The sequence below is a fragment of the Cyrtonyx montezumae genome, unplaced genomic scaffold (genome assembly GCF_038088225.1).
Source record: "Cyrtonyx montezumae isolate F1298 unplaced genomic scaffold, pur_monq_1.0 scaffold_13, whole genome shotgun sequence".
Lineage (NCBI taxonomy): Eukaryota > Metazoa > Chordata > Aves > Galliformes > Odontophoridae > Cyrtonyx > Cyrtonyx montezumae.
Window position 1 is genome coordinate 34,313,075 of NW_027071859.1, and position 15,122 is coordinate 34,328,196.

A 15,122-nucleotide genomic window follows, 5' to 3' on the forward strand; every position below is an offset into this window, starting at 1 on the left:
AAAGTGATGAACCACTACAGGCTCAGCAATGCCTAGGATAAAAATAGAAGAAGGCTGGGAAAATATTATTATGAGTTACTCTAGTTGTGTCCTGTTTCTGCCCCCAAGGCATGCCAGACATACACATGCAGTCACCACAGAAGACAGTAGGGCTGGGCATGCTTTTTTCTAGCCATTCAACTACTTTTATCTATTTGTAAATCTATACTATGGCAACTACACACACACAAAAAGGAAATGTTCCACAATTAAGGCAATAATACATTGGAATGTGTCTCTATATGGAGACAGAACTTTTGTATCTGCAAAGTAGCAGTAAGGAAGGACAATCCTTACTTCAGCTCCAATCTACGCCACTGAATAATCAGTTGTGTGACCAAGTCAAGATGCTTCCGCAAGGACAAAGCTCGACTAGCATTTTCCTCCCAGTCCTGGAAAACAATAACAAGGAATCAAAACACAAAACAACAACAACAAAAATCAGTTTCTTTATATAAACTATTAGTGTCTGCACAGCAAGACTCGTGTAGTACTCTTCCATTGCCCTCTTTACTCTTAAACAAACAGCTTGGAGCTGCTCATTTCCCAAAACCCTGGGAAGCATTAACAACTGAAAGTTGTCTATCACAGTACCTATACAAATGAGGAAGAATAAATGATAAAATAGAAGATACCCTTAGCCTTCTTCTTACCTGTGCCTTTGCAAGAAGAATTTCCAAGCCATTCAGGAACTTTGAGAGAGGACTAGAGAGTGGAAAGCTCTGGATTCTGTCAATCACAACTAACAGCTGCAGAATAAAGCACAAATGTTCAATCTACAGCACCTGACTCAAATGCTCATGCTAATTTGTATTAGCATAACCATACTATAATAGAGGTAAGAATATTTTTTGTTTATTTTCAATTGCTTCTTCATTATAGCATTAGCTCACTAGAAGTCCAATAAAGGTCAGTGTTATCATGGAAAGGAGCACAAACGACCTAATGTTAGGAGATCCAATTGATCATGAGTTTCTTTATTAGTCTTCAAGAAATAAGTGAGGACTCATGCAGTACCCCTCTATGGGAACAAAGAGATCCATTTTTAAAATGCTATCGAAAACAAAGCATTCTGGGAAAAAATAGAAGCCTCAATAGCGAAAGACTTCAAAAACCTTTGAAGCACAGCAGATCAAAGACTGATTAAAGCTGTAAGAACAGAGCACGCAGTAAAGGTTGCTTAGCATTTCACAAGTACAACTGATAGCTGGGGCTAAATTAATATCTCTTTATGAAGAAACAGGCATGACTTCAAAACGTCTGCGTAAGTAATACTGACGTTTGGGCAGACATGCATGCAGAGCTCTACACGTACTTATGTATGTATTCACACACACAAGCAATTCTAAAATGCTTTGTTTTTGTTTGATTTTTCCCAAGCATTTGCTGAGCTGTCCTTACCTGCAGAAGTACTGGATGCTCTGGCCATTCCTGCAGTAACCTGTTCACTTCTTGAGCAAAATTATCAAGTACAGGCTGGCACTGTCGGACTTGCTTAATATTAGGATGCTGGTAAAAGTCATATGGGCCATCTTGCTGTAGCACAAGATCTGAAGTCAGTTCCTCAAAAAATGTATTTTGAAGAAGAGTGCTAACTAAAAGTTGGCTTCCCAAGAGACTACTGTTCATTTCAGCACCTAGGAAGCCAAAAATAGAAGACATCACACATGCTGTCAGTTCATCTTTTCCAGCTGTACAGGAACAGTTTGTTTTTCCCTATATTCCTGACCATAACATGTTATATACCACAAGGATAGACGACTATGCCACTCAAAAGCATTGAGTTCACAGCCTCTGTTTTATGTTATTTAAAAAAGAACAGTGTCTTAAAGGCAGGCTGTGAGCCAGCCAGAAGACCACAGTTCCTCTGCTCATAAATTCACACTAAGAGGGTATTTACTACAGAATTATTTTACTCTGCGAAAAAGTAATAAAAAAAAAAATACAAAAACAAAACATACCCACACACATTACACTTCAGGCATAAATCCAGAAATAAATGACTACAGAAATATTGCAACAGGACTGCTACCTGCTTCTTAATTGCACACATACGTTTTTATTTGATCAGAACTGAAATACAGTGCTGTTTTGAGAAGTGACAAAAAATATTATCCTGAGGTCTTCCACGTTGTAATGATGACTTTCACATCAAGTGTGCCAGAATTCAGAGTAAACAAGATCCTTTTAAATTCATAGATTTCTTTATGAACTTATTTTTCAATTTCACCTTTGGAAAATTCCTGCAAATTCATCATCTTCCACAGGGCTATGCAGATGTAAGTAAGCACTTAAAATATCTGCCTACACTGCACATTCACTTTGCCCTTAAATTGTATTCCGTTATAACTAAACCCAAACCTTCTTGCACATTTCATTTCCCCTATAATTGGTCTATTTAATGATCTGCCATACGATTCATTTGAAACTCACTACTACGAAGTTAAAACTGTATGTCTGAAATATTGCTAGTACTCTTACCAATTAAAGGGTAGAACTGCGACACCAGACATGCACCAGTTTGGTAGCAGGAAGTAAATGCAGTGAAATAATGTTTAGCCTGATGAGAAGGCAGACTCTGCTGAAACCACAGGGAACGAGCGAAGTTTAGGCACAACTGCTGATGAACCATCATTACAGTTTGCATAGAGCTCTTGGACAAAAGGGCTCTATCAACTTCTAGTTGGTCTTCCAATGCCTTGCCAGTTTCCATTTTTTCTTCTAGACTTGCCTGAGCCGTGATATCTTCAAAGTCCTACAAATTACAATATAATTAAAGACCAATTACAATTCCTTCCAGAACGAGCACCAGGAGTTGTACCTGGTGCAAAGTTGCCTCAATTTTTGATCACTTGGAGATCCTAACTATTACCTCTCAACTTCACAGTCACGCAATAATATGCACTAAAAAAAAAAAAAAAGCCCACAGCTTCAATCCAGTTATTTAATCATGGAGACTGGCATTCCAGACAGGCAATAAAACCTCAGCAGATCCTACTGGCTTGGGGAAATCACATTCCATAATCTTACGGCAAATGACAAATGATATTGTCACTCAGTTACATAACACAGGATACATTAGCTGAAGGTGGGGGAAAATAAAACCTCCCAGTATTTACTATCCATTTATCCCGAAGTCTAAAGCACATTTTTATGGTCTGAAGAAAAAACTGCTTCATGACTCATTTCATTTTACTTACAGCATGTGTTTTCAGGAGCTACTTTAGATAGAGATCTTGTGTTTCTTTATAAAGTTACAGTTGTTACCTTTTCATGAAAGGGAAATCTCCTCCTAAATTCTTCCTCCTCCTCCTCTTCCTCACTTTGCCCTTTCCCATGACTTTTACTTCTGAATCTGTACAGGCTCTTCTCCATTGCCTCCTGCTCTTCGGCACGGCGTTCCTGTTCATCCCACTCATTTATAATTGCCTGGGAAATCACAAAGCAGCATAATGTGACACAAACTAATGTTTAAAATATCCTCAAAATCTAGTATTTCAATGAAGCAGAACTAATCCTGCTTGATTCTTCAACTCTTGACAGCAGTATAAACCAACGCTGTCTGACCTGAATGGAGCTTAGTGAATTGCAATCCCAAGTGATGAAAAGCACCAGAACTGTATGCAGTAAAGTACTTGCCAAGTCAGTCTTTTTTAGCCATTCAATAAAGAAACTTTCCAACAAAGCTTTGTGGGTGGGAGAGTGTTGGTTTTTTTTCCCTGTTTTTTGGGGGGGTGGAGGTGTGGGGTTTTTTTGGTGAGGTGGTGGTTGATAGGGAGTTGTTAGTACCTATTACAGGCTTTGAGTTCGTGCCTTGATAAATACTAGCAAATTAGGGTAATACGTTCAATTATCTTTCATCAGTTCTGTGCAAAACAGGTTTAAGAGCATTATACTGACAATTATCAAAGTAGTTCAGTGCAAGAATCCTGGCCGTTAGCACTCAGACGTTACCTGACACAGATGCCTAAAAAGCTGCAGAGATTTCGGGTCCATCTCTCCTCTGGATAGTACATGGCATCGAAGATGCAACAGTGCATTCACCAGGAGCTGTTCCAGAGTTGGACAAGACTTCTGTCCTCCCTCAGATTCTCCTTCACAGTGCTTCAGAGAAAACTTCTTAAGCCCATGAAGGACCTCAACTGAATTCACTGAGCATAAAATTTCTGCACGTGCAAAATAAGTAGGAAAAGAGTGGCCAACAGATGGAAATAGCAACAAAGCAGTAAGGAGGTTGGTGAGATCAGCTGGACAAACAAAACCATTGAGCACTGCATAAACTTCAGAAGCTACTAATCGCATGCCATGTTGCAATTGTAAGATGGCAGCTTGCAGGGGAACGACGGCGTCAGGGAATATAGCATACTCCTCTGCTAAGTGTTTTCTGAAGTGGTGGTGTGATTGTTGCCATGATGCTTCTTCACTTAACAGATTTTTTATTGCCTGGAGGGATTTAGGTTTTTGCCCCCCAAGGAACTGCAGAAGACGGGCTAAAAGATCTTGCACTGAAGAAACTTTTGCTATGCTGTTGATGTACTGGTGAGCCTCCAGGTACAAGCCATCATAGAGTGGAGCTGGAGGCCTGAAGGCTTTTTTTCTGGAAAGATTGCTTATCTGCTCGTTCAATCTTTGCATTCTTTCCTGCAGGAGCCTGTTATGAAACAACACAATCAGTTCAGAAACCTACTGTAATAAACATACTGCACAGACCACACACTAACACAATGCCAGAATATGTGTTATGAATCCTCCTATCTGCATAGAACAGCAGGGAAGTTAAGAACAAGAAGCTACACCCATGCAGCAGCACACATACACCATCTTCTCATTTTTCCAACATTTCTCCAATAAACTGAGATTTCTTTTTTGCTCATAATCTAACAGCTCTGTGAGCATTAAGGAAAAAACAACAGGCAAAACTCATCCATTGAGAACAGGCTTTCAATGACCACCATCCTTCTTTAAACAGTAACAATTATGTAACAGATCCATCTGCATATACATTAATAAAACTCACTCATATCTCCTCCATGTTTACCAAATACCTGGAAGCATACACAAAGGAGAAATCTTCATTGCCTTAATATTTCCTCCTTAAAGTCTTCAGATTAAAAACAAAGAACAGTGGCTACAAATTCTAAACTTCTACCACGCATTCCGTGTAGTAAGATATTAACTCAACCACAGCAGCACAGGCAAAGGCTGATGGCAAAACAGCATCTGGAGCTTTCTACTTAGCACAGATCACTCCAAGAATTCTGCAAAGCAGCACCAGTATATCTTAAAGCTTTTAGGAGTTACAGTGATAAGACAATCCACCTCATTTCAAATTGTCTAAACAATTGACTAAACTACCATAATTTGATGCGTGCCTATTTTCACATTTGGGTTTCAATTTTCTCCAGAATTGAGGGTTACTACTTTAATTGCTGTTATTTGTTACTGAATGAATTGTGTACAGACAAATACTTTATATCTCCTGTTAAACACAACAGCTTCTGTATTTTCAATTACCATGTCATTTGACATACTGCTACTTTCAAATCAACAAGCCTACTTTCTACAGATGAACAAAAACACTGCAAATAAAACTGTGCCTCAGCATTGGCAGACAATGTTTCCAACCTAAAAGAGAAGGTGCCTAAGAAGTTACCTGAGATGGGGATGAATGTAGTTGGAGAGTGCTTTGTCTTGAAGACTTTTTCCTGTACGCAGCTGGGATGACAAATCATTTGTCCTCCATTCACACTCCAGCTGGTGTAACTAAAAAAGCAAGAATAAACCATGCTCTGAGGTTTGAGCCTTGGCAACAAAGTAGGTACAGCATCTTTATGGACAATAAAACACAATAAAATCACACCGTTTGAAAAAGGTGACAAAGAATTTGCCCAAGAACACCCAAACCAAACTGCTTTGTGTAGATTTTATACACTAGAGAGGTAAAAAAAAAAGCCAACTCCGCACCCACCTCTTCTTTGGCATACTTGAGCTTGTATTCTCTTTTAATCGCTGGATCAAATCTAGTCTGCGGAAGCCACACCTGAATCTGCAGCAAACCAATATTCACCCAGAGGCTCCCTCGCCAAGCTGTCTCTGGTAAATCCTTAAGCTCTTTCCCAAAGAACTGCTGCAAACAAGTGAGCAGGAGAACCATGAATTCTTTGGGAAGCAACTCCTGATCAGCGATGCTTCTAAGGATCTTCAGAAGGTATTCATATGAAACTAGATCCTTCATGAAGAGCTTCTCACAGCAGTTCAAAAACTCCTCTTGAAGATCCGTTGGAACCAGATCTACCAGAGCAGAGAGTTGTCTGCTTAGCATTATTCCTTGTAGTCTAGAATCTGTGTATCTGGGGGCAAATGAATGAAACAAGATTACACGCTGTAAGCAAGCTTCTGCAACGTGCCTGGTTTAAGTAACACACATGTGGAAGAAGGGTCTAAATACCTAAAGTCTGTTACTGAAGCAACAGCTAGGTTGGTCCACAGTGCTGTGCTGACTTCATGAAGCTGATGTGCTCTCTCTATCCATTCACCCAGTGTCACATGGGATGATGACAGAACTGGAAGGCCACTCACATCCCACTGGCTTGTCTTGCTGCTGCTAGTTAGAATTTCAAAGAAGCACTTTGAGAAAACTGCTCGGGTCAAAATACCTGGGCCCTAAATTAAAAGATTAAGAGTTAGATTGTTCATATCTTGCATTGGCTACGCCAGAACTTATAGCATTGTTTTTGAAAGCTGTTGAATTAGTTCATAAAACGGCCTTCACCCTAGTTGCTTGATAAGGTAAGAGACAAACCTTCATAGAAGGGTTCACATGGGATTTAGAAGAGATCTTGTCCTCTGTTGCAGGTAATGGTCTCCAAGTTAACCAATAGTCAGGATCTGTGGTGAAAGCACTGTTCCAAAAGCATGCCAGTGCAGCACTGACTAGTTGAGATGACATAACAGACATTTCTTCAGGGGATATCTGTGGAGAAAGAGAAACCTGGATCTGAGGATAATGTAAAGGAAGCAAAAGAGAATCAAGCAGGAGAACAATATTTCTCCACTACAGACATAAGGCATCCCGTAAGGTCCATTTCAAATTCACACAGATTCACTTGCTCATCTCCTCAATAAGAAGGAAAAGCTCACTTCTGGACATCTGCCCTGGCTCAAACTCCCTGCCTATGGAACGCCCTACGCGTTTAAAGAGAAAGTTTCCAGAATACAGTCTCTACTTTATGACTCCACAACCTTTCGAAATGATACACAAGTGCATATAAGCACAACATACATAAAGCTACCTGATATTCTACTTCAATGCACTTAAGCAGAACTCACTAGCTTACTGACAGCTGTGGGACCAAAACCATCACTGTAATATAGCTAAGTATGAACTTCCTGGCATGTCTTTGGCATATCAAATTGCTCTGCAGGAAATGTATCAAATAACTACCTCAATCTATTTGTTTTGCAACAAAGACCTGGTAGAATCATCAGCAAAAGAACAGAGGCAAATACTTCCCAGCATAAATTTATTCTAAGTACACAGATATAACTAAGCTGGCACTATTCAATCTGTTTACTGCTTTCAACTGTCAAAAGTGGAGGAATGAAACAATAGCATCAATCTAGGTCACATAGTAATATGTTATTTTGGGCTTTGCTGTATTTTATTTATGTTTTAATTATGTTTTTTTTCTTTACAGACTCACCTTTTTTTTTTTTTTTATAAGAATGGAAAAAGGAGCAATTCCTCTCAAGCACAGGAAGAAAAATAGCATGTCCTAATCATACAGAGATTATTCTGAAAAGCCTGTGGAAAACTTCTGCAAGATTAATTTAAACTAAAATTTGTTCTTACTTCATGAAGGTGCAACAAGTGCCACAATCCAGACAGCTGGTGACAGGCAGCTGGTGTCAACTTCAGAGAAAAAGCTATAAGTTGAATTAAATCAGAACGTGAGCCCAATTCTTGACTGAAGTTCTCCCTACAGGAGGTAAAGAAAATACAATCTAATTAATGCCTAAGTAGGGCACATGAATAATCTGACATCTGCACAATAAAACAAATTCAGAACCACAGACAAAGCCACATGAATATTAGACTGGCTGAACAAGTCCTCTAATGAAAACCCAAAACTTGCATCCTTCAAAGTTGGCAAAATCCAAATTTTTGTGAATTACTGAAGAGTAAAGAAGCAGCACCTTCTGTAGCTATAAGCTCTACATTTAGCAAAGTATACTAAACATCTGGAGAGAGTCTTTCAGCTTTACAGTACTCGTGAAAATCACAACTGCTGAATTCAGGACTGAATCGGTGATTTTAGAGGTCTCATTGCAGAAAAAATTACTTTCCTCTGAAATCAATAAACAAAGAGCTCTCTTTTAAGCAATGGAAAAGAAGCCTAAAAATACACTTGGCTCCTTCAAGCAATGCTAACACTTCTAAAATTAAGAACGTTAAACTCCGATATTAATATATCTACAGAACCACAGATCTAGATGAAAATATACAGTACTGAAGTTAGAGCTTTCAGCTAGGGATTCTGAATCTCATGAAAGGAACACAGGATTTCTTTCTCCAGACACCTTACCTTCTTGCATAAGCCTTAGCCACATAATCTGCCGTTAGTTTGTACTGCCAGAGCACACCCATGTACTCCATTGCAGGCCACAGCTGAACCCGACTGCAGAGCTGGATTAAACCAGGAGGGTCCAAATGGTTGGAGATGGCATCTTCAGTAAACCTTTCTTCTGAATGACTAAACTTAAGTCCTTCTGCTCTCAGTTCTGAATGTACAGCCTTCAAGGAATTTTTTAGTTGGCCTGTTAAACAGAGTGAAATGCACATAAACGCTATTTACTATACTTCCTGACAACAAACGCATCCTTTCAATTTCTATACAAAAATAAAAACAACTGTGAGGGCAGGAACCATTCTGTTAGTCTCTTCAGAAGTGTTACGTACCAAGGTTAACATCTTCTAAATGATTAGCTCTTAGTATGAGGCCGTCAGCTTGCAGCAATGCTTTTTTTGTCCTCCAACCAGTGGCAGCAGCTTTCAGACAGCACATCTTTTCCTGCCATCTGCTTTCTCCAAAGACCAATCTTGCATCTAAGATGTTAAGTGGTTTGCTGAGAACTTTTACTAGAGAAGAACATTCCACGCCCAGTTTATCCTGGAAACATTAAGACATTTGAGCATGAGACAATTTGTTTCAGCAGTGCTAACAAAATGACAAATAAAATCTGTGACTGTAGTGAGAACTTTTAAGATTTCAAATTCACATGTGTGCAGCTGAAGTACAATTTCCCATAAACCAACCAGCAAACACATACATAGCTTAATTCTTTTGTGCCCAATACTGTAGGAAGATAGAAATTGAAAGTAATTATCCATGATTCCTCCCTTACAAGTTCTTTCTTGTTTGTTTTTCCCCCTTCATGAAGATACTATATAAGTGATGAAGACAAACAATACCTCAACATGACCAAAAAAAAAAGAAAATGTTGCAAATATTTATGATTATATGAAAGCATATGTTGACGTTGCCAGAAATCCAAATCTTTGGCAAGCAAAGCATCCAAACCTTGAAAGGAAGAGGTCTTCCAAGAGACTTTTGTAAAAGCTTCATGTTGGCAGAAGTACCAGCAGGACTGGCTAAGCAGTTCTGAAGTTGCTGTGAAACAGACTGTATTTCTTTGGAAACCCTTGGAGAAAAGAAACACACACACAAAATCACGAGTTAACTCAGAAGTTTGAGGGGAAAAAAAAAGAAAAAAGGATACATCAGAGAAGAAAGTCCTCTCTCTTACCCTTCCCCTTAAAGCGTAGAAAATGAGTACAACTTCTAGATCATACAGCCAAGGAGAAGCCCAATGCTAAGAAAATTCAATACTAAAATTTTTAATAGATTGCATTTACATCAGTAATGGATGGAATGCAACTTGGATGCTAATGGCAAACAATGCTAACTAGCTATAGTGGTAATAATAATAAGGGGTGATTTACACACATTTACACAAACACAGATCCAAGCCACTCACTTGTGCTGGTCTGATCCAATAAGCATCTGAGGAATTCTGTCAATTAGATGTTTCATAACCCAGTGCCAGTGCAAAGACAGAAGAGATAACCCTGGTGAATCCACTGTCAGAGTGTCAGAGACTGTCCAGAACCGATCTCGCCACAGCAAGCAGTATAAGATCTAGCAAGACAAGAAGATTGCAGTTTCCTAATTGATCAGCATGTTACAGAACCCTTTGTAATGCACTCAAGAGTAAAGTAGGAAACACTGCTGCTTCCATTAACTTCAGAATCACACAGTGCTTTATTATACTCGGTAGAATACAACCAGTACTCGTGTATGTTCTCTAAAAATGCTGCATTACTCCGCTGGCAGGTGGAAGCATGCAAGTGAAAAATAAGTAATCCCTGGAGCAAGTCAGCAGACTTTAACTAAACTATGTGCATGGTGTGAAAAGGGAGAGTGAGAAATGAAGCACTCAGGTGAGCTGTACAGTCTGCTGTCCAGATCAGCTGCCCAAGTCCAGCCAGTTGCATCTGAGCTGGATGTGGATACTCCCTCTACCATCAGAGGAAAGGGAAACAGGCACTTATTTGGCACAAATGTGTGTACTGTAAGCAAGCACAGAAGTCTAGGTTACGAAGTTCAATAATGGATACCTATATCCCAAGTGTGTACATTTAGGAAGGATAATTCCCAAACAAAGTACATGCAGGGTGAAAATCTACATTTCACATAAAGGAATAGAGAAGATAGACCACAAATATGGCCACTGAAACAAAGTGAGTACCACATGAACATGTGCCTCACATCAGTCATATTCTGACTGCCAACTAAAGCACTGACGTTTATTCCACAGTTCCTGAAAGTAAAAAGCATTCTGCAGCCCAACTTCACACTGCTTCTGTAAATGTACTATGAAAAGTCTACTCACATCATGCATATCATCATCACTTAAGGCCACCTGAGTAGATGTCACCCACTGAAGCGTAAACACATCCCAGAGCTCAAAGAAAGCAGCAAGGTTGACCACAACTGCATGAGGAAGAGAGTTGTAGCTTCCTGGATCTAAAGTTTGGAGAGGAGGGAAAAAAAAGGAAAACTGAATATTCCATTCACGTAAAATAACAAGTAAGGGTTGATTGTAAAAATCATTAGATGGAGAAAACAAAAACCAAAAACAGGAAAAGATCTAAGAATCCAAGAAGCAAAAATAATGAATCCTTTACTGTTTACACACTTTCCATTACTTCTATGCATCTAATAGAGCAAAAATCCATGATGGAAACACTGATCAGTTGCTTCGGTGCAACACAGGAACTTCATTACTGAATTTTTCCCCAACATAGGGTACATTATATTTATAGTACCTATTTAATAACAAGCCAAATTAATTGTATTTCACTTGGCCACAGAACCAAAAGAAACAGTGAAAAAATCTAACTACCTTTATGGAAGTCTAGAGACATTCTTAAGGCACTAGTTCTTGGCTTCTTGCTGATAATTAAATTCTTTTCAGTGTAGCTCCTTTTTTCTCGGTCAAGAAACAATACTGCCCTGCATTAAAAATAAAGTTATTAGAAATCCAGCATTGTTAACTTAAAGTGACTGCCTCATTGGAATACTGAACTATAAAGCAACATTTGATATTTGGCTACATTATGAAACAAAATTCAAGTGTAGCACAACTAGTTGCTTGAGTATGGTTTCTACAAAATCCCATTTCACAAGAAGCAGATTCCTTACTTCCTGCTGTTTTTTCCTTTGCTGACGCCAAGCAGATGCAACACAGGCACCTGCAGGATATGTGACCAGCTGCTTCCTTATACCATGAACCCAAAACTCGTGTGCCAGAACTTTTTATTAGGAAAAATGGTCCAAATCCAAAAGCAGGGCCATAAAACTCAAATATTATGCCAGAGATTTCAAAGTGCTGCTTCCCACCTTCTTTGCTTTACGCTGGAGTTTTGGATTAACCTAGAAGTAATCCAGTCTACACAGAACACTGGGAGCTCTGCTCTCCTGTATCAAATGATTGTGCTCAATCTGCAGCTACACGAAGAAGAAACAAAGAACGAAATGTCCACCATGTAATTTTGATCACTTCTACTGAAATCTAAAAATATATTTGGAAGATATTAAAACTGTTCATAAAAGTACTGATTAAAGGCACTGGGCAGTCTTTACAAGCCTTTTATTTATTTACTCATTTATTTGGAACCCACCGGTTTGCTACAGACTTCAAAAGGATGAGAAGCTGATCTGTGTGTTCTATTTCTGTATCAAAGTTAACTGAATTTCTAATGATATCCAAAAATTGCACATTCCATCTTGGGTCCAGGGGCATCACATGCTCATCTGGGAAGGCAGACAAGACAAGAGAACAATAGTGAAAACATTATTAGGTGAAAGATTCCCCCTAATCATTGTCTCTACAAAAACATTACAGAAAGCAAGTTGGAATTCTAAAACAAAGGTAGAATCTTAAGCTCACTCACTCCTGATACAAAACCAGAAAAGCATTATACTGACTACAGGTTCTAGACAACAAAACAGAAAGTAAAATAACAAGTGATCAGAAAACACAAAAAGACAGCCTGGAAACTCAAGTCCAATTCCTTTTTCTTTCACAGCCTGTGCAAAATACCTAGAATCATCCATAAAGGGTTCAGTCTCACTTTATGCAGCTTTCACGCATCTAACAAGCTTGCAAAGGAAACTACGGACCTGAGGCCCCCATAAAATACAGAAAAAGCCCTGCAGACCTCAACACAGGTTTTGGATAAGCTGACATAGGCTGGACTCTCCTCAGCAATGTGTGGTGATAGGACGAGGGGAAATGGCCACAAACTGAGGCATAGGAAGTTCTGCACAAATGTGTGTGGGAACTTCTTCCCAGTGCAGTGACGGAGCAGTGGCACAGCTGCACAGAGAGGTGGTGGAGTCTCCTTCTCTGGAGACGTTCCAGACCCGCCTGGACGCCTACCTGTGCAACCTGGGCTAGGGAGCTGCTTTGGCAGGGGGCTGGACTCCATGATCTCTAGAGGTCCTTTCCAATCCCTACATTCTGTGATTCTGTCACAAAACGACTGCTAGGAAAGGACAGGAGGCCTCAACTGTTCAGTCAGAAAGGCAGCAGGTATAAGCAACACTCTTAACAATATTATTACTTTCTAAATTGGAGCTGCAGGATCTGGGTCACCAGATACAGTGTCTGGATTCACACTCGTAGTATTCATATCTAATTTGCATCAGATGAATACATTTAACTGCCATATTTGCAGTTCTCAACAGCAAGAAAGGCTTTGTTCTTGTCTCTTTTCCCAACAAGAGCAATGTACAGTTAAATTTAACCTGTTTTGTTACACACACTTCCTAAGAAGCATTGCTATGCATTCAAAGAGCAGATAAAGGAAGCATAAATGTCTTTTATCAACATGATTTCAAAAGTACCTGTCATAGTTGGCTGAAGCAACTTGATCATGTTACTGATTCCAGATGAGAGGGGACTGGCATAGAAACTGCCAAGGGCTACAGCACCTGACTCCAACTGAATCCGTACTGGATCTGTAGGTGAGGGAGCATGCATGTTAAAAGGAAAGTGTTCAAGCAAATTAACAACTGTGTTCAACTGAGCCAGCACAAACAGCCTCAATCTCATCTATGCATGAACTCCAGACAAATGCTGGTTGCTCCAGCAGCCCTTAAAAGTAGCCTGAATCACAGTCAAACTAATAAATCCAGAAAGAAATCTGACTAAACTGGTGGTAATTCGTGTACACTATTAAGAATGCAGTCTGTGAAAATCCATAAATTTTTGCCTTTAAATATTCCACTCAGTAAGTTTTTTTTTTTTTGTTTTTTTTTAATTAAGACCACTTAAGGCCATATTTGTCAATAAAGAAGCATTCCACTCATTTTTTAGTGCACAGACATACCTGCCCGGAAAGAGAGCAAGAATGAGATAGCTCTCCCTTGATCATATGGGGAAAATACAGATTTCTTGGAATACAGAGAAGTTATCTGTGTGAATTACTTGTATCACTTCTCCTAAGTTTAATACAATTAACATAATGAAGCAATGGATACACCTCACCTCAGCTTCTGTCCTGAATATTCAGGCAACTTAGTTTCAGAAAATCAATTCTGCAGTGTCCTAACTTTCTGTCCAATTGGTTAGAAATGTGTATTTTAACAACAAATAAACAGAAGGTATTTTACTGTTACTTCCAATAAATAAGTGAAGACAATGTCACATTTTCTTACCTAAGCCAAGAGATATCCAAAAGTAACTGCAGTTCAGAAGCAGTACAAGTTACATGTGTGCTCAAATAACAAAAGGCAACGGTCGTAGCCTAGAAACTCCTCTCACCTCTAGTATGCACAACCTGTTTATCCCTGGACCCTGAATACCCTTGACCTAAGCGTGGACAACTGCCAACTTCCATGCCAGATCATTTGAAAGGTCTGGATGTCATCATGGAAGATTTAAGATTTGTGAAAATACAATAAATCAGCCTGGAGGCAAAAAAAGAAAGTGGAATGACAACATACCGAGCACTTGTGGCAGATTTTTGGCTAAGAAATTAAGCCATTTAACTCTCAATGTCCAATCTTGATTGGTTGCCTTTTCTATGAATAACTTCACCGAAGCCTGAAGGACGTCCACTTCATCCACCCAGTGTGCACCTATCTCAACTCCACCAAACCTGAGATTCTCAGGATGGGAGGACTGCATGATTTTCTGAAGATCTTGCAGAGTCAGTGGCAGTGTCCTGAAACACAAAGATGACCAGCAATCAATGGCTCAAGCTGCCAGTTCCACTTTGCAAGTCAAATTAGTCACCATGTCTTTAGGGAAGAACGCAGCAATGAAATAATCTCTCTCCTTTCCTTCATTTACCTCCAAAGCCATTTTCCAACTTTCATATCAGCTGGAGGTGCCCACTACTACATATTTTTTATCACAGAAAATTTAATGTCAGAAGTGAATGCATACAGCATCCCACTGAGAAATCGGAATTTAATGAACAAGAAATCATTAAATGAGCTCTGTCACGTGGC

General features: G+C 39.3%; 1 protein-coding gene across 1 annotated transcript in view; it reads right to left on the bottom strand.

The window, feature by feature from the left end:
- Window positions 1-15,122, bottom strand: part of MDN1 (midasin AAA ATPase 1) — a 91,303-nt gene that overhangs the window by 26,727 nt on the left and 49,454 nt on the right. The window contains exons 49-68 of the mRNA XM_065731028.1: window positions 14,613-14,833; window positions 13,512-13,625; window positions 12,284-12,416; window positions 11,506-11,615; window positions 10,993-11,126; window positions 10,078-10,238; window positions 9,621-9,741; window positions 8,999-9,209; window positions 8,625-8,856; window positions 7,892-8,018; window positions 6,842-7,012; window positions 6,488-6,702; window positions 6,008-6,389; window positions 5,693-5,802; window positions 3,994-4,690; window positions 3,307-3,468; window positions 2,521-2,794; window positions 1,441-1,676; window positions 693-788; window positions 337-431 (exon numbers count right to left, since the gene is read on the bottom strand). Coding sequence (XP_065587100.1) covers window positions 337-431; window positions 693-788; window positions 1,441-1,676; window positions 2,521-2,794; window positions 3,307-3,468; window positions 3,994-4,690; window positions 5,693-5,802; window positions 6,008-6,389; window positions 6,488-6,702; window positions 6,842-7,012; window positions 7,892-8,018; window positions 8,625-8,856; window positions 8,999-9,209; window positions 9,621-9,741; window positions 10,078-10,238; window positions 10,993-11,126; window positions 11,506-11,615; window positions 12,284-12,416; window positions 13,512-13,625; window positions 14,613-14,833 — 4,002 coding nt within the window. The remainder of the gene's footprint in view (window positions 1-336; window positions 432-692; window positions 789-1,440; window positions 1,677-2,520; window positions 2,795-3,306; window positions 3,469-3,993; window positions 4,691-5,692; window positions 5,803-6,007; window positions 6,390-6,487; window positions 6,703-6,841; window positions 7,013-7,891; window positions 8,019-8,624; window positions 8,857-8,998; window positions 9,210-9,620; window positions 9,742-10,077; window positions 10,239-10,992; window positions 11,127-11,505; window positions 11,616-12,283; window positions 12,417-13,511; window positions 13,626-14,612; window positions 14,834-15,122) is intronic.